We start from the raw sequence: 20246 nt of genomic DNA, 5'->3' as shown, positions 1-20246 counted from the left end.
AAACTGAACTGCATATTCCAGAGGAGGTCTTACTAATGATTTGTACAGGGGCAAAATTCTCTCTATCTCTATCTCTATCTCTATCTCTATCTCTCTCTCTCAACCGCAGCTTGGCATTGCATGCCATTATTGAGCTTATGATCTACCAAATCCCCCAGATCCTTCTCCACTACGGATCCCTCCAGTTGTTCTCTCCATAGTATGTATGACGCATGCATATTCTTAGCCCCCAAGTGCATAACTTTACATTTATCAACATTAAACCTCATCTGCCACTTAGTCGCCCAATTAAACAGAGCATTGAGGTCGGCTTGGTGTCCTCTGCAAAGACAGAAATGTTACTTTTGATCTCAGACTCAATATCATTCATGAAGATATTAAAAAGTAAGGGTCCCAACACTTAACTTTGGGGTACACCACTGATAACCTTAGACCATTTAAAGTAAGAATCATTAACCACGACTCTCTGAATTCTATCTTTTAGACAGTTTTCTATCCATTTACAAACTGATATTTCCAATCCTGTAGACTTTACCTTACACATGAGCCGTGTATACCACGTCCACTGCCACGCCTCTGTCCAAGATGTTACTTAACTCTCATAAAAAGAAATCAGGTTTGTCTGACAATTTCTGTCTTTCATGAATCCATGCTGTCTGTTGCTTAAATAGTTTTTTCCCCAGCAAGATCTCGTCTATGTGGTCTTTTATTAATCTCTCCAGTATCTTCCCAGCTATAGAAGTTAAACTAACAGGTCTATAGTTACTTGGTAAAGACTTTGTTCCCTTTTTAAATATGGGCACCACATTGGCCCTGCGCCAGTCCAGTAGTACTATTCCTGTCATTAATGAGTCCCTAAATATTAAATACAGTGGCTTTGAAATGACAGAGCTCAATTCTTTTAGGATCCGTGGGTGGATGCCATCCGGCCCAGGTGCTTTATCCACCTTTATTCTGTCTAAATATTTCTGGACCATATCACTTTTGAGCCATTGTGTATCATTTGGCACTACCACCCCCATTATGGACATGAGCTCCCCCATTCTCCTTTGTATACACAGAGCTGAAGAAAGTATTTAATAAATTAGCCTTCTCTTTGTCCCCAGTCACCCACTCTAGATTATTTTGTAAAGGGCCTACATGCTCAGACTTGACCTTTTTACTATTAATATATTTTAAGAATTTCTTGGGGTTTGTCCTACTATCTTTTGCAATCTGTCGTTCTTTTTGAATTTTTGCATCCTTGATTTCCTTTTTACATATCCTGTTATATTCTTTGTAACATTTAAACAACACTAGTGTTCCTTCATTTTTGTTTTTTTTAAAAGCTCTTTTCTTATAGTTTATAGCTTTTTTTAACTTTGGTTGTGAGCCACAAAGGTTTTATTTTTAGCCTTTTTAAACTTATTGCCCATTGGAATATACTTTGCAGTGAGTTCACAAACAGTCTTTTTGAAGAATTCCCATTTCTGTTCTGTGCCCATTGATGCCAATATTCTCTCTTAGTCTAAGGCCCTTTTCAGACGTGCGGTCCGTATGTCCGCATTTTCATCCATCCGTTGCGGATGAAAACGGGACATACATTGGTCCCAATGTGATTGCGGGCATCCGCTGGCGCCCGTAATCACCCGCCTCCGCAATGATCCGATTTTTCGAACGGAAGAAAATCCTATTTTTCTTCCGTCTATCGGATCGGGTGAACACGGACATACGGTCCCTGTTCATCCAATCCCCCCATAGGGGAGAGCTGACGGCTCAGCGGGGATTTTACGGAGGATCCCCGTTGAGCTGTACGGACACACGGAGGCGGATCATTACTGATCCGCCCCGTGTGAAAGGGCCCTAAGTCCTTCAACACATTTTTGCTCTAACCGAGCAGGCTGACTCACCAGGGGAAAAACAAAAAAAATAACAATACTTTCCCTGCGTATCAGTATTTGCGCAGTTGCTGACCAAGAGAGAAAACAAACAAAAAAACAAAAAAAGAGAGAAAAAGGAAGGAAAATCCTGTTCCACCCGGGATTTTAAAGGCGTGTCGGATTCAGCCAGTTTCAGCCAAGCAGGCTAGTTTGCTCAGGATTATATGTACCAGTAGATGCTTCTGCGGCAATATTAGAAGGTGCAGATGTGAAGACTGGCTGCTTTTATGGCTTATATAGTTCTGGGATAGGACAGCTATCTCATCTGCTGGCTATTAGCAGAGCAAGTACTCCACTCACAATATCTATATGTACCCGCCAAGCTTCACACTATATAAATGCACCAGGCCCCTCTACACCTGTAGTCCATTCAACCATTCAGTAGGCTCTCAGTTTTTTAGGTTATATAAACAAGCATATAAGTAGACTGGTTTACTCAGATTGATTTGTACCAGTAAGTGCTTCCTATACGCTAAAAGGAGGAACAGGTGTAAAGGCTAGCTGCTTATTTAGCTTGTATAGTTATTTAACTTATATAGTTACCAGGGTAGAAAGGCTATTTCCCCCACTAGCAGTTATATACAGTGATGAAAATAAGTATTTGAACACCCTGCTATTTTGCAAGTTCTCCCACTTGGAAATCATGGAGGGGTCTGAAATTGTTATCGTAGGTGCATGTCCACTGTGAGAGACATAATCAAAAAAAAAAAATCCAGAAATCACAATGTATGATTTTTTTAACTATTTATTTGTATGATACAGCTGCAAATAAGTATTTGAACACCTGAGAAAATCAATGTTAATATTTGGTACAATAGCCTTTGTTTGCAATTACAGAGGTCAAACGTTTCCTGTAGTTTTTCACCAGGTTTGCACACACTGGAGGAGGGATTTTGGCCCACTCCTCCACACAGATCTTCTCTAGATCAGTCAGGTTTCTGGGCTGTCGCTGAGAAACACGGAGTTTGAGCTCCCTCCAAAGATTCTCTATTGGGTTCAGGTCTGGAGACTGGCTAGGCCACGCCAGAACCTTGATATGCTTCTTACAGAGCCACTCCTTGGTTATCCTGGCTGTGTGCTTCGGGTCATTGTCATGTTGGAAGACCCAGCGTCGACCCACCTTCAAAGCTCTAACTGAGGGAAGGAGGTTGTTGCCCAAAATCTCGCAATACATGGCCCCGGTCATCCTCTCCTTAATACAGTGCAGTCGCCCTGTCCCATGTGCAGAAAAACACCCCCAAAGCATGATGCTACCACCCCCATGCTTCACAGTAGGGATGGTGTTCTTGGGATGGTACTCATCATTCTTCTTCCTCCAAACACGGTTAGTGGAATTATGACCAAAAAGTTCTATTTTGGTCTCATCTGACCACATGACTTTCTCCCATGACTCCTCTGGATCATCCAAATGGTCATTGGCAAACTTAAGACGGGCCTTGACATGTGCTGGTTTAAGCAGGGGAACCTTCCGTGCCATGCATGATTTCAAACCATGACGTCTTAGTGTATTACCAACAGTAACCTTGGAAACGGTGGTCCCAGCTCTTTTCAGGTCATTGACCAGCTCCTCCCGTGTAGTCCTGGGCTGATTTCTCACCTTTCTTAGGATCATTGAGACCCCACGAGGTGAGATTTTGCATGGAGCCCCAGTCCGACGGAGATTGACAGTCATGTTTAGCTTCTTCCATTTTCTAATGATTGCTCCAACAGTGGACCTTTTTTCACCAAGCTGCTTGGCAATTTTCCCGTAGCCCTTTCCAGCCTTGTGGAGGTGTACAATTTTGTCTCTAGTGTCTTTGGACAGCTCTTTGGTCTTGGCCATGTTAGTAGTTGGATTTTTACTGATTGTATGGGGTGGACAGGTGTCTTTATGCAGCTAATGACCTCAAACAGGTACATCTAATTTAGGATAATAAATGGAGTGGAGGTGGACATTTTAAAGGCAGACTAACAGGTCTTTGAGGGTCAGAATTCTAGCTGATAGACAGGTGTTCAAATACTTATTTGCAGCTGTATCATACAAATAAATAGTTAAAAAATCATAAATTGTGATTTCTGGAATTTTTTTTTTTTATTATGTCTCTCACAGTGGACATGCACCTACGATGACAATTTCAGACCCCTCCATGATTTCCAAGTGGGAGAACTTGCAAAATATCAGGGTGTTCAAATACTTATTTTCCTCACTGTAGCACAGCCGATGCAGGCAAGTGATCCAATCAAAATGTCTATATAAAAAAACGCCAAACTTCTCACTATGTGTATACTCAGTACCCATTTATGCCTGTAGTCATTTTAACAGTTCAATTGATTCACAATTTTAGCATTTTTTTTTTTTATCCAAACCGTATACATTTATATCATGGTACCTCCTTTTTCTCGAGTCGTCTTCCAGGACGGCACCTTGAGAGTAGACTGGCTCCACCTGACAGGAAACACAATCAAAAAGAGGTTTAAAAACCCCGCCCCTCCCCGTGCACCTCAGTTCATGATTGTGTTTCCCCCAGCGAAACGTTTTTTTGTTTTTCTAAAAAGACCTAAGGCCTGGGGCTGGTGGTCCCCCTCTTGGAATGTGAGCCATGGGTCCTGGGAGGCCTTGAGCTTAGTGAGGCTATTGCCTGTCCAGAGGGTCTCCCCGTATTGAGGGGGGGGGGGAGCTGAAGGAAAACTATGTTTGGGAACCCCCCCCTGCTAGGTGTATCTGGGATAGTGGCTACCTCAGAACACCTAGGTGGCTGGAATCCCTCTCTCCCGAGCGTCTTCCTACCTGCTGGGCCGGGTAAAGACGCATCTCCGCGCTGTGGACTCGGCTGCTGTTCTCCCAGGCTCGTTTCTCGGTGGAGCCAGCATTCCGACGCTGCGTCGATGGCGGCGCATGGTGGTGACGTACTTCCGGTTCCGGTCTTCACCAAAATGGCGGCCGCCATCGGCGTTAGCTCACACACACGGTGCGCAGCAGGGGAGAGAGTGGCGCCCGATTCGACGGTGCCATGGAGCGTGAGGACCGCCCGGCGCTAACCGCTGCTGCAGAGGAAGCCACCAGGGGTGAGTCTACCTCCAGAAACTTCATTGGGGCACTTGGACTGGGTCCTTATTCCCCACACACCCCCCTTCCCTTCCCCTACTCCTTTTTTGTATTAAAGCCTCTGTCTTTTACTTTCAGGGGAAGAGGTTACTGCCCAGGGGGGAGGCTTCTAGTGTTTCTGCTAAACATACATCTAAAGCTAAAAGATGTGGGAATTGTAGCATTAAGCTAGCCACAGACTATTCTAAGCTTTTGTGTGCTAAGTGCATTCAAAAACTCACAGGGAAGGAAACTTCGCTAATAATGAAAGAATTCCTGACGGTTCAGTCAGAGATGCTTTCCACATTAAAGGAGTTTAAGGAAGTCTTAAAAACCAAAGAACCTGATCCCCTAGCAGCTGGGCCCTCCTCACAGGAAAGCTTATCCACCTTGGCTCTGAGATTGTTGAGGGCTAGGGACGTTCTTCTATCAGACTCTGAGGATTCGGAGGCTCAGGAAGAAGGTCTCATTGATAGCCAGACAGATGATGAGGATGAAGATGCTAGATCAGGCAAATTTATTTTTTCAGCAGATGACATGGGTGGTTTACTGGCGGCTATCTATACCTCTGAGGGGATTCAGCAGCCGGCCAAACTGGTGTCAGCACAGGATAAAATGTACCAGGGTTTGGCTAAACCCCAGCCAAAGGTTATCCCAGTTCACCAATCTCTTCAGGACTTAGTTCTAAGAGAGTGGGCTGAACCTGAAAAGAAGTTACTAAGGTACAAAACCTGGAAAAGGCGCTGTCCCTTTAAGGAAGAACTAGAAAACAAATTTTTCTAAACTAGATGCTTCCCTAGCTCAACTGTCTAGACAGTCTGACCTTTCCTTTGAGGATGCTGGGAATTTAAAAGATTCACTAGACAGACGGGCAGAGACCTCCCTTCGCAGGGCCTGGGAGGCTAATGCGGCAGCCCTTGGGCCCGCACTGGCCTCATCCTGCATTGCCAGGAATACGGATACCTGGCTGTCCAGGATGTTGGAACATATCCCGCAGACTTCAAAATTTAAGGATATCCGAGATTCCCTTAGAGTCATAGGTAGCGCTGTCGCCTATCTAGCAGACGCATCAATTGAGACCGCTCGAGCCTCTGCTAAAACGGGCGCTCTTATTAACGCCTCAAGAAGGGCACTATGGCTCAAAACATGGGAAGGAGATTTGGCCTCCAAATCCCGTCTCTGTGCCCTGCCCTTTGAGGGATCCCTCCTCTTTGGGACAGGTTTAGACCAGGCTCTAACTAGAGCCTCAGAAAAGGGTAAACGGTTCCCTCCCAAACCTAAACAAAATAGGAGGAGATTTTTTCGAGGCCCCCAGAATAAAAACCGACCTTCAGACCGAAGAGCGGCCTTTAATAGGAGGTGGATCACGGGAAAGGATAAACCAAAAGGGGAATCCTTTTCCCTGATCCTAAACCCGCTGGGAAAGACTCCAAGTGACTCGAGAGTCGGGGGAAGGCTCTCCCGATTTTTTTCCAGCATGGGAAAGCATAACGCGGAGTCCTCACATTTTGCAGATAGTGAAGGAAGGCTACAGATTGGAATTCCGCCATCTTCCCCCACCAATTTTCCTCCTCACTCATTTACCCCAAAATCCCCTCAAAGCGGCAAGCCTTCTAGGGAATGTGTCAGACCCTAGAAGGGCTAGTGTCTGCTAGGCTGGGGTGCATTCCATGGGAGGGGTTATATAGGGGAGGGAACTTCTTGCCTTAAGGGCGTGCCAGTGTCCACACCTGAAGGTACTCTCTATAACCCACATAGTAATTACTATGCTTCTCTGTGTCCCGTGATGTACTTCAAGAAAAGGATTTTACAGGTAAGCCGTTATAAAAATCCTATTTTTTGCTCACAGGAGGAACAAGAAGATAGAAAGGTTCTTCTCCCTCTCCCGGGATCAGGGATCGGAGGGTGTGGACGCGTTGGCCCAGGCCTGGACATTTTACCTAGCCTATGCCTTCCCTCCCCTAAATCTGATCCCGAGGGTATTACAGAAACTGAGTCGGTCACAAGGGAAGCTGATCCTGATCGCTCCCTGGTGGCCCAGAAGATCTTGGTTCCCAATACTAGAACAGTGGTCGGTCCTTCCTCCCCTCCCTCTTCCGGTCCGGGTGGACCTTCTGCGGCAGGGACCGATCTTTCACCCAGAGCCAGGCTTTTTCAGTCTGACGGCCTGGTACTTGAGAGGTGGAACCTGCAGCGGAAGGGTTGCTCAGAGAAGGTAATAGATACCCTCTTAGCGAGTCGTAAAGAAGTTACCAGGAAGATCTATGCCAAGACCTGGGGGGGTGTTTTCACGCTGGTGCGCAGCAAGACAAGCCCCACTACCCGAAATATCAGTTATCTTGGAGTTCCTTCAGGAAGGGGTAAATTTAGGACTAGCTACGAGAACCCTAAGAGTACAGGTTGCCGCCTTGTCCTACTTTTTAGACAAGAGGCTGGCCCTGGATCCTCTTATTAAGAGGTTCCTGACGGCCAGGGATAGGTTGTCACCTATACAGATATCCAGAGTTCCCCCTTGGGACCTCTCCCTGGTGTTAGACCAGCTATCCAAACCTCCGTTTGAACTGATAGACAGCATTCTGGTTAGGCTGTTAGTATTTAAATTCTCCTTTCTTTTGGCCATCACCACGGCCAAAAGAATAGGAGACATGCAAGCGCTCTCAATCAAAGAGCCTTATTTTCGTTTATTCGAGGACAGGGTAGTCCTAAGTCAGGATCCCCTGTACCTACCTAAGGTGGCAACGAAGTTTCATAGGTCACAAGAAATTATACTTCCTTCTTTTTGCGCAAAACCACAGAATGAAAGAGAGCGAACCTTTCATTGTTTGGATGTAAGACGCTGTTTGTTAATGTATTTAGAAAGGGTGAGCGAGTTCAGACGCTCATCACACTTGCTAATCAATTTTTCTGGACAGAAAAAGGGTTGTCAAGCATCTAGAGCCTCCATATCTAGATGGATAAGACAGGCAATTTCAGTAGCATACAGTAAGGCTGGCAAAACAGTACCTAAAGTCAAGGCACATTCCACGAGATCTATAGCAACCTCCTGGGCAGAGAGAGCAGGAGTTTCAGTGGAACAAATCTGTAGATCAGCAACGTGGTCAAGCCAGAACACCTTTCTAAAACACTACCGAGTGGAACTCCTGTCACCCCAAGACTTGACGTTTGGCAGAAGAGTCCTGCAGGCAGTGGTCCCGCCCTAAGGTAGGCCTGAGGGTTACTTGCTTATCTCTCAAGGTGCCGTCCTGGAAGACGACTCGAGAAAATACCAGTTACTCACCGGTAGCTGTTTTTCTATGAGTCTTACAGGACGGCAGGCCTATTTCCCACCCTGATGACTTCGTATGGTTTGTATTTCATATACTGGTTCCCGTGCTCTTATGGTGGTTACTTTATCACGAACTGAGGTGCACGGGGAGGGGCGGGGTTTTTAAACCTCTTTTTGATTGTGTTTCCTGTCAGGTGGAGCCAGTCTACTCTCAAGGTGCCGTCCTGTAAGACTCATAGAAAAACAGCTACCGGTGAGTAACTGGTATTTTTTATCAATTTTTTTATTAATTTTTCAACAACAATTCCATTTAATAATATATCACATATCAAAAACAATTATAACATCATTATCTATATCCTATAACCCCCCTCCCAAAAAGAAAAGAAAGAAGAAAAAGGGGGACAAAGGAAATTATCCCCCTCGCCCCCACTTATTCCCTGTTGCTCTTTCCCACCCCCCCTAAAAAAAAAAAAAAAAAGACCCTTATTATATAAGAGTAGGGTTGTTACTGATCACAATTTTTGTGTTCGATTAATCGATTTTTTTTTTTATCGATGAATCGACTAATTTCGATTAATTATAGCGCACATACAGATCCAACTACTTTTAGCTGATCTCCTTGCAAGCTGATTCCCAGTGCAGCTGCCAACCACTGGAAAATGGATAGCAGAATACAAAAAAACACACAAAGGCAGCGCTCAATGGGAATAGCATTAAAACGTTTATAGTCTTCAAGTAGGTAACAAAATTTTGCACTGGAGATAAAATCGATGTAGCTACATAAACTGTAAAAATGGTGCGAGTAATACCAAACGGTAGCAAAAGCAGTCATAAAAACATGTAGCTAAGTATGATACTGGTATAAAAATGTGTACAACGATACCACTGCTGAATCCAGATGAGGAAACGTTAACATCAGTCCGTCGACATGTAGATGTCCCATGAAGGGAACTTTCCCAGTGGATGGTTGTAGAATCCCAGGTTGATAGAGGGAAGTGATAGAGGGAAGTGTAACAGCCCTTGCGTGTGGCAAATAAGCCATTTACTCCTTTATAACTTATTACTCATCGCTCCTATTACCCCAACACCCTACCCTACAGAAAAAAAAATAATAATATCTGAGGCTTCTAAAAAAAAAGAATACCCATTTATAACTTACCCCCCCCCCCCCCCCGTTTATCTCCCTTCCCCTCTCCCCTTTCCTGTTTCAAACAAAAACAAAAAACACAAACAAGTGAAAATACCCCCACCCTCAGTGCCCCCCCTTCTTATATCTATACAAGTGGGGGTTAGGGGCAGAGCAACATGAGCATTCAGAAAAAAAAGAAAAACCCTGTTAAAATAGTCTCCAACTTCTCTCCCTCTCTCCCCATAAGCATTTCATCTAAAATTTCTGCAGCTCCTTATATTATTCTATCTCTGGTGAGCGTTGTTCCCATTCTGACCATATTTCTCTAAACTTATCCTTTCTATCTTTAACCATAGAAATCCATCTCTCTGCTTCCATAATTAAATTAACTTCTCTCTTCCATTCAAGAATAGTTGGTCTTTTCTTCTGTTTCCATAGTCTAGGTATTAATAGTTTTGCCGCATTTAATAAATTAATAAATGAGGCGTAATACTATCCTTATATGATCCCATGGACCTCGCTGACCCATGGAATAGGAAGTTTATAGGGGTCAATTCCATTTCCACAGGAGATAGCCTTCCAACCCAGGGGGCAATTTCTTGCCAAAATCCTCTGATCTTTGGGCATGACCACCACAGATGGAGTAGAGTACCCTCCTGTCCACATCCCCTCCAACACCTATTGTCTGCGTTCCTATACATCTATGCCAGTCTCACTGGGGTTCTATACCACTTTGATATAAATTTAAAAGACATCTCTTGTATCTGTGAGCTTATCGATGTATAGTGTGAGGAGTCAATACGTTTTTTAATTTGTGGCAACCCTGTGGTTTAGCTCTCCTTCCCAGTCTCTAACATAGTAGGGTGTTGTTTTTATCCGGGTCCCTAGGATTAATCTATACATTTGAGATAGTAAGTGTTTAGCCCTTGTTATCTTCACACATTTAGTTTCAAATATAGTAAGCGAATTTACAGGTCTTATCACGGTTTTCCACTTATGAAAGAAGCACACTAATTGATGGTACCTCCATTCCTCCATTGGAACTGTTCCCAGGCTCTGCCTCAATTCTGGTAAGGGAGTCAGAGTTCCACATGGGGCAAATTTGCCGCATTTAGTGTCCCTGTCCTTCCCCCAGGCCTTCATCAACCCTACTTCCTCACCTGGAGGAAACCACGGCATCCCTCCAGCGGGGCCAGGGGAGATATACCGGGGCATAATCTCCTAGTTGGTTTATTTAATCCCATATCTTTAACGTATTATGAGTTAAAGGTGACATCCATTTTGAGAGCCCTCTATCTACCTTCGGGATCCAGGGTGTTCCTGCCAAATTCCTTCCTGCTATTGTTTGCTCTAATTATACCCATATTTTGTTTGAGTAATCGTGGTTCCAATTCAATATACATACTAATGCCATTGCCCTATAATATGATGCTACATCTGGTAACCCCACTCCGCCCTCTGACTTTTCTCTGCACAGAAAATCATATGCTAATCTGGGGTGTTTATCATTCCATACAAATGACACGAAGGCCCTCTGTATGCCCTTAAAAAAAAACTCTGTGGGAGAGAAATTGGTACTGTATGTAAGAAGTCAATTATTTTAGGTAGTATACTCATCTTTTTTGCATTCACCCTTCCGAACCAAGTTAATAACTGACCTTCCATTTCTGAAGGTCCTCCCTTACCCCCTCCATCAAGGCACCATAATTCAAATCGTATAGAAGTTTTGGGTCAGGCGTTATATGCGTCCCTAAGTAGACCAGAGATTTTTTATTCCATACAAAGCGATACGCTTCTTGCAGAGTCTTAGCCATACTTAAAGATACATGGCAGGGAAATAGTATAGACTTCTCAAAATGTATTTTAAAATGTGATAAAACTCCAAATCTAGATATTTCAGAGTAGGTAGTGAAGTCTGCGGTGCAGATAGGTAGAACAACAGGTCATCGGAATTATGCTGAGACCTTATGTTCATGCGGCCCAATACACGTTCCCTGGATTCCATTGTTACTTCTTATTTTACAGAGAAAGGGTTCCAAAATCATCGCGAATAGTAAGAAAGACAGAGGACACCCTTGTCTCGTACCATTATATGTTTGGAAATATTTTGATAAAGTGCCATTCACCTTTACTCTTGCTCTCGGGGATGCATACAACGCCAGTACCCAGCCCATCATACGATCTCCCACTCTCATCCGTCTCAGGACCTCCGTCATAAATGCCCAGTTAACCCTGTCGAAAGCCTTTTCGGCATCCATAGATAATATTATTCTAGGGGCTCTGCCCGGGCCATGTTGCATCCAGTGGAGGACATTCAATGCCCTTATGGTGTTATCTCTAGCCTCACGGCCCTTCATAAAGCCCGTTTGGTCAGGGTGAACTAGCTTCACTAAATGATCCTGTAGTCTAAGTGCCAAAATTTTTTATAATAATTTAGTGTCAGAATTTAACAAAGAGATTGGTCTATAATTGGCACAGTGTTGGGGATCTTTTCCTGGTTTTGGAAGGTCTGTAATGTGTGCCACTAAAGCTTCTGGAGGGAGTGGATTCAAAATGTTAATCGAGTTAAAATAGTCACATATTGGGGCACCCAGGTTTGACGAAATTTTTTTTATAATATAGATTTGTAAAGCTATCTGGCCCTGGGCTTTTCCCTATTGCCAAATTTGCTATTACTCCATTCACTTCTTCAACTGTGATCGGCCTATTTATTACCTCCATTGCTTCAGGCGGCAGCAAAGGTAATGCTGAGTCCGCAATATAGTCCCGGATCTCCCCCAATCGATCTTCATTCATGGCACTTGCCGATTTGTGTTGAATATTATATAGAGTCTTGTAAAATTTGTGGAATTCTGCCGCAATAGCCTGGGTTTCTACTATTTTTTTATTTTGTATTGTTAAATTATCAACATGTCTGGAGTCTTGTTGTCTTTTAAGCTGCCTGGCTAAAAGGCGGCCGCATTTGTTTCCCTGTTCATAGAACCGGTGCGCATAGTATCTATATTTATATTTATTTATGGTTTTATAATCTAGACACTGTGTCAACTTACTTTGCAAGTTTTCCAACCTCTTAGCATCTGCTGGATCTAGAGAAGATTTATGTTTTGTCTCCATCTTATTTATTTCTTCCAGCAGATCTGTTACTTCTTTTTGTTTTTCTTTTTTTTTCCTCGACCACCAAGCTATCAGTTCCCCCCTAATCACTGATTTATGGGTCTCCCAAATAGCTTATTCAGAGGTTTTCCCAGACACGTTCATTTCAAAATATGTTTTAATTTTAATAGTTAAATCCTCTGCTATGCGGCTGTCGTCTAACAATGTCTCATTTAACCGCCATGTTCGTTCCAGGTGGCCTATTGAGACTGGGTGTAAGGTCATAATGATAGGTGCATGGTCTGAAATAGTTATTGGTTCTATCGTACATGATCTGATCTTTTCTAAGTAGAACTGGTCCACAAAGAAAAGATCCAGACGAGAGTACATATTGTGTATTTTGGAGTTGTAGCTATAGTCCTTTATCCCCTCGCACATTACTCGCCATCCATCTACCAAGTGGGAAGAACGTAAGATCTGTTTTATATGTTTTAGGGCCTTAAATGATATGGGTGTTTTGCCCGTTGATGTGTCTATACTTGGGTTTATTGCTAAATTAAAATCTCCCCCCAAAATCAAAAATCCTGCATATGCATAATGGTGTAACTCTTGCCAAAGACGACCTCTCTTCTGGGGTGAATTTAAGCCTCTAACATTATATGTTATTACCTTTATTGGACCTGCCATCACTAGTTTTCATATATTCAAAAAATGCTTCAGCTATTCGCTGCTGTTTATCTCTATTCTGTTCCCCTGCCCATGTGAGAGAGAGGATCGAGGGAGACCAAGAGATGGGGAGAAAAAAAAAAAAGCAGTATTACTTCTGCTATTATACATGGAAGCTTCTCCCTGTCATTGATTAAGGACACTGGGGATATGCAGTATCTGGGGTCTTGTATGAATTTTAGGGGGAAAAACCTTACAAAATATGAGGGGGGGGGGGGAAGCACAAGGACCCCTGCAAAACTTTATATACCAGACCCTTACGTATGTGATCATGCAGCCTATTGATGACCGGGGCAACAGTAATATCCTTCTCTTGTTATGTGACGTGCTTAAGTGTGTCACGTGTGTCAAGCACTTGGCTGCTAGATCTGAGCACTGTCCTAAGAAAGGGGGTCACATGCTTACTCATACCCTGAAACCTCCAGAGGGCACATTTTGCCAGTCTTCACAGTATGGCTCCATTAAGAATCCAACTATTATTATTTAAATGATAAGTTCATCATTCAAAATAAATAAATAAATAAATGCACATATTTTTGCAGGTAAAAAATGGTTATAATTTTTTTTTTACATTGCGGCCTGTACAGCATCAGCTGATCATAGGTGCAGCACCAGGATTCTGCAGACCATTGGGGTGATTTACTAAAGGGAAATCCACTTTGCAATACAAGTGCAAGTGCAGTCGCTTTAAAGCTGAGGAGAAGCTCTGCTGATTTTATCATCCATTCATGTATGAGCAAAAATGCTGTTTTTTATTTTCCTTGCATGTTCCCCCTCAGATCTACAGCGATTGCACTTCCAAGTGCACTTGTAGTGCAAAGTGGATTTGCCTTTAGTAAATCAACCCCTATGTCAACTGTCTGGCCATACCTCCCGTACGGGCAGACAACTACTGAACTAGAGAAAGAGTCAATGGGCTACAAGCATTCTCGCTAGCACCCTCACAGTTTATTTAGAACTGGGCAGGGGGCAGCCAATAGTATTTGTAGTTCATTCATTCACAGGAAACTGTGTGAATGAATTACAGGCTGTGTGGGCAGAGCCCAGCACAGCTGCGCCGTTTTTCAAATTGTGACAGTGGGAGCGAGGAGAAGATCCAACCCCCCAGCCACTGTCACAGAGTGGGTAGCACTGGTGGCGGGAGGTGAGGGTATAGCAGCATGTCACTGTCACAGAGTGGGCAGCACTGGTGGCGGGAAGTGAGGGTATAGCAGCATGTTACACCCTAAATACGAGTATAACATGCTCTTATAGGTGAACTGTTAAAGTGGAGGTCCACCCTAAAAAAAATACACCAAAATCTTGCAAAAATTGAAAAAAAAAATGTGCTTTCCAGAAATGGCAGTTGCTATGCGGATGTTCCTAATCTGCCTCTTCCCATGCCACAGCAGGTCTTCTTCCTCATCCTCCCCCGCGTTGTCTTCTGAGGAATGGGGCGCGCTGCCTTCTGGGAATTGTGTGTATCCCAGAAAGCAGCCACCCATTCACAAAGTGCAGCGAGACTTGCGCATGCGCAGTAGGAAACGGGCAGTGAAGTCGCAAGACTCCACTGACTGTTTCCCCTAGTGAGGATGGCGGCGCCAGGAGCTGCTAGGATTGAGGGATCGACCTCGGGGGGGGGGGGGGGGGACATCACAGGCACCTAGGACAGGTAAGTGTCCTTATTAAAAGTCAGCAGCTACAATGGCTGCTGACTTTAAACAAAAAAATATATATCGCGGGTGGAACCCTGCTTCAAGGAATACATTTGCATGCATCACCTCTGTGAAATGGAAAAGGTACTCCTATAAAGTAATATCTAATATCTACAACATCAGTCCAAAGTTTACAACAAGAACTTCTAATGAAACGGGATTAGGATTTGAATGTTCCTCTAGACCAGTGGTGGTGAATTAAAAAAATATAGAGCGATTTGAGTGTGGCCCCAGACGCTTTGAGGGGTTCGCACTATAGCAGTGTGTTTTCAGTCATTGAGGTGCGTTACATCAAGTTAGGCAGCCTATTCAAAATGATTGGACTGTAATCCACCTCAACGCCCAAAGATTTCAGTCCTGCTGCATTTTTTTTTGTAGCATACTGCAGCATCATTGGACACAATACTAACCCCAGCATTGGTGTCAGAAATTGCAAGAATTAACCTCCTATTGATTTAGTATGTGCAATAAGTGGTAGTACTTCTAAACCTTCCTCCAGCCTTTGTGGTCTTATGCCTTGTACAACACGATCAGGATTTACGATGAAAAAAAAAGACATAATTTTTTTCATCGGATATTCTAACCGCGTGTGTGCCCCATCGGAAATTCAGACGGACTTAGAAAGAGAACATGTTCTCTTTTTTTCCGATGAAAAAAAATTATATCGGAAATTCCCTTTCGTCTGTATGGAACTTAATTTTTCTCGGTTCGTCGTAATGTTTCATGTCACCTCGTTTTGGACGGTTGGAATTTGGTCGACAGTGTGTATGCAAGACAGCTTGAACGAAATTGCATCAGAAAAATCCGTCTGCGTTTATCCTGACGGAAATTCCGATTGTGTGTACGGGGCAAGAGGCAATGCTTTTTCCACAAATCATGGCTCAATTGAATAGCTGAATTACATTTAAATAGTATTGAAGCTATTTAACAATCTGTTTTGGCTTGTTTAGTTTTAGATGATGGAATAACTGTTGATGGGAGGAGAAATCATACAGCTCCAGGCAAGATACAAAGAAAAGCATGGGTGCAGGTAACAAAATTCTTTTTTTTTTATTTGGTTTAGTGTTGCCATTATAAAATGTTTCCATATTTGTCAGTGTACAAATAGTGGAAATTCGCATTTTTTGTTTAGCTAATTCTCATTAAGGGCCCTTTCACACTAAAATGTTGTGCGAGAAAACCCACGTTCCTTGCGCGTTTACCGCACCACGTTCAAAACACATTGGGTGCGCAATCTGCTGCAAGTGTCAGTGTAATCCTAACGACACTCCAAGTGCTGATCACAAAAACAGTGCGTTTGCCTGCACCAGATCGCAAGGTACTACAGTACCATGCAATCCGGTTATAGTGCATTTTTAAAAGTAGCACATGCACTACTTTTGGTGCGATTCAGTTCGATTTCAGCCCATTCCAATGAATGGGCTGAAACTCGCATAGCACTGAATTGCACTCGCTCCACATTCCCGTGCAATACCGGTGTGAACCGGCGCTAAAGAGAAAGTAGTGATGTGTTTTTACCTTATATCTTTTTATATGACTTTCACATTTTTACAAACTTGCCTTTCCATATTTTTGTTTTCCATACAACGTTGTGTGTATATATAGTGTTTTTTAAGCTGGTGTTGGAGATAGTCCTATGTGGGTTTGTCTGATGCAATTAATTTGTATTTCTGTTAACATCTGTTCAGATAAGATATTTAGAATTTTCTGCCTTAAAGCGGAGTTCCACCCAAAAATGGAACTTCCACTTTTTAGAACCCCTGGTGTCACATTTGGCACCTTTCAGGGGGAGGGGGGAGTAGATACCTGGTATTTTGCTCCCACTTCCGGGCATAGATACCCGAGCCACCCGAGGATATCTACGGATATCTACGCCACTTCCGGTGCCCCCCCCCCCCCCCGGATTGCACAACGTGAGTCACACATGCGCAGTAGGGAACCTGGAAGTAAAGCCGCAATGATCTTCTTCCGGATGATATTCTGGCCTCAGTAGACATCCAGGACACTTAGGCCTCATACACACGGACGGACTGTCCGATGAAAACGGTCCGCCGGACCGTTTTTATCGGACATGTCCGCTCGGAGATTTCTGTCTGATGGTTGTACACACTTCGACTTGGTTGTACACACAATCACTTTGACGCATGCGATGGCTTTCGGCCGAGCGGACAGGTCCGGTGAGTCTGTACAGACGACCGAACATGTCCGACGGACAGGCTTCCAGCGGACATGTTTCCTAGCATGCTAAGAAACATTTGTCCGCTGGAAACCTGTCCGATCCGCCGTAAAAATGTCCGGTCGGCCGTACAGACGACCAAACATGTCCGCTGAAACTGGTCTGCGGACCAGTTTCAGCAGACATGTTTGGTCGTGTGTACGGGGCCTTACAGTTTCCATTATTTCCATTTTAATGATATCCACATTTGGGTTACCAGCATTACCAATTAAAAGCTTTCTCCTGGAGGGGATGTTGGCTCTTGACACCTTTGATAAATACAAGGTACTGTGGTCCGTTTGGCTCCGCTTCTCTGCCTTAGACACCCTCATGAATATGCTGCCCACAGGATCATCTTAACATGCTATCCTGACAATGGGTTGAGCTGGTATCTACCACCCATCCACCCCCATCCTTTTGCCCAATCATTATTCTCTCCTATACACGTCTCTTCAGCAGCCCCTTCGCCTCTCTATATCCTTCCCTACCTTCTCCTCCTCTTGTTCCCTTCTCCCTGTCCCTCTTATTTTCTCCCTCAATTAAGGTCCGATTCTGGGTCATCTCTCTCTCTCTCTCTCTCTCTCTCTGCAGAGGTTGAGGTTGGATCCTCAGTCTGAGGAAGTCATTGTTGGATCCATCTCACAATTTGAAGCAACTGGGCCTGATGTTGGACAACACCATGTCCAGAATCTTCTTGCCTCTGGACAAACTCCTGTCACTCCAGTCACATGCCTAGGCCCTTTGGGGGGGCACCCAAGCCAATGACGCCACTGCTGTGTATCAGACAATCAGGAGGGAGAGTCAGGGACGGCCGAAAGACTCATGGACATCCCTGGACAGATAGGGGGATCGGGTAAGTTATAGGGGGTGCTGGGGAGGCTGCTACATACAGAAGGCTTTTTATTTTAATGCATAGAATGCATTAAGATAAAATCCTTCTGCCTTTACAACTCCTTTAATGCCTGCATGAGGGTTTTGGGTCTAATAGTTGAATCTTTGAGGCTGTGCCATCAATTCAGTTTTACTCCAGACCATTGCAACGCAACATTCTGACAGTGTGGGGCAGATGTTTATGCATCTGACCCCCAAGGCCAGATCTTTCAGTGTGGATTTTCTACCCAGTCCTGGAATCAGAAGCCCTTAAGAGTGAGCTCTTACCTCAGATGTGCAGGTATAAAGCTCATAGGTCTAATGCAGTAACTTGGACACCATTTATTAATATAACATGTTCAACTACTTACAAAAGTGTTAAAAACCCAAGCTTGTATCAAATCAAATATCAAAGTCTCCATTTGATGACCAATGGAAAATACCTTTTCTAATGCACCACAACAGAATGCAATACATGCAAGTAGGCTTATGCATTTTAAAGGGAAAGCCCTCTTCCTCAGAGTTCAGTTACACAAGTCAACAACTACCCCTCAAATACTGTACTCCTTTTCTTCCTGGCGGTCAGGTTACAGTTACTAGACTCACAAGTCATCTTCCACCTCCACAGCATCATAGCATCCATGGCAATCCAAAAACTCGAAACCCCCAAAAGATCTGCTTCTCTAAGATGGTCTGTCCCCACCAGTTCCAAACCCTGATGCTTGGATGCAAGAGCTGATCTCAACAGGTTATAAGATATAAGTTTGTCTGTCTCCACCCCCCCTTTTTTTTTTCCCGCTTCACATCCTCTTATGTCTTAGCAGTGTTGGCTGGACCTTTTTTTCAGCCGTTTAATGATTTTGGATCAGGAAATTATTGTTCCTTTAATTTTTTCATTTTTTTTTCCTAAGACCTGTTCCTAATCCCAATGGAGGCATTTTGTCCATCCTGGATTTAAAGGTTCTCCCAATTTTTTTTACACTGTTATTGCTAATACAGTAAAGATCACTGTGGGATGAAGCCCACAGGTGTGCTCTGATAGGAAGCAGCTTCCTGTGGTGGCACACCAAGAAGAGGAGGAGCCAAGAGTGGCGGTGCCATAACCCATAAAGAGGATGTTTCATGGCCATTCCATTGCACAGAGCAGGTAAGTATGAACCTGCTTGTTAAAAAAAAAAAATGGAAAAAAAGTTTACAATCACTGTAAAACTGTAAAATCTACTGCCTGCCAGATTTATTATCACATGTGGAAGGCTGATGGTTTGATACTTTGGGGTGTCTCCGTGGGACTTTTTGGTGCATTGTGTGCTGCTTACCTTTCTTCAGTACACCAACATTTAGCCCTCTGCATTATCAAAGGCCACGCATCTATTTTGTCTGTGCTTTATCTACTTATCTAATGGATATAGTTTATGTAAGCAAATCTACTGCTCTAAATCTACAAATCTAAAATCAGGGTTTGTTTGTTAAAGCTAAGGTCCTCTAAAACTGTCATTGATGTTCTTTGTTGGATGATATTGTTACATATGACTATGTGTAATATTTGTAGAGCTCCATAAACATTAAATCCGAAAGTGGACCAGCTGTTCATATTGTTCCAAATGTGAATTACTCAGAAGATTTTGAAACTGATGAAGATGGGCATTCTGATCAGAGTGATGAGCATGAACAACAGGTAATGCTATTCCATTCATTTTTATGTCCTGTGCGTTTGGGGTGAAATTTCATTGAAAGATGATTACCTTAGGTCTAGTTTACGGTTGCAGTTGGGGGGCAGTAAAGACAAACATTTGAGCTGCTGTTTTACCCCCTTACACTGCTCTCCCTTAAGCTGCAAAGGCAATGGAGGGGGTGTTTTACATACAGTGGGTCAAAAAAAAAAGTTAATCTACCTTCAAAATTAATCAAATTTTGTTGCTTTGCAGCCTGAAATAAAGACAGACATAGGGCCAGATCCTCAAAAGAGATACGCAGGCGGAACAGCAGATCCGCCTGCGTATCTCTTTTGAGGATCCCTGTTTCTATCTTTGGAACTGATCCACAGAATCAGTTTCCAAGAGATAGACAGAAGATCCGACATGTGTAAGGGACTTACACTGCCGGATCTTAGGATGCAGTACCGCATCCGCCGCTGGGGGCATTTCGAGTCGAAATGCCGCCTCGGGTATGCAAATTAGCACTTACGGAGATCCACAAAGCTTTTCAGCTTTGTTTTTTCTCCATAAGTATTAGTTTGCAATCGTAAAATTAGGGCTGCTTTTACAAAGT

General features: G+C 43.6%; 1 protein-coding gene across 3 annotated transcripts in view; it reads left to right on the top strand.

Annotated features, from left to right (window-relative positions):
* The window catches only part of LOC120943613 (katanin interacting protein), a 227576-nt gene that overhangs the window by 45478 nt on the left and 161852 nt on the right, over nucleotides 1-20246 (top strand). For all 3 annotated transcript variants that reach the window (XM_040357002.1, XM_040357000.1, XM_040357001.1), the window contains 2 exons: nucleotides 15844-15923; nucleotides 19528-19653. In XM_040357002.1, coding sequence (XP_040212936.1) covers nucleotides 15844-15923; nucleotides 19528-19653 — 206 coding nt within the window. The remainder of the gene's footprint in view (nucleotides 1-15843; nucleotides 15924-19527; nucleotides 19654-20246) is intronic.

This window comes from Rana temporaria, chromosome 6, assembly GCF_905171775.1.
Source record: "Rana temporaria chromosome 6, aRanTem1.1, whole genome shotgun sequence".
In the NCBI taxonomy this organism is placed as follows: Eukaryota; Metazoa; Chordata; class Amphibia; order Anura; family Ranidae; genus Rana; species Rana temporaria.
The sequence above is the reverse complement of the archived record's forward strand: the minus strand, read 5'-3'. Positions and strand labels throughout refer to the sequence as shown.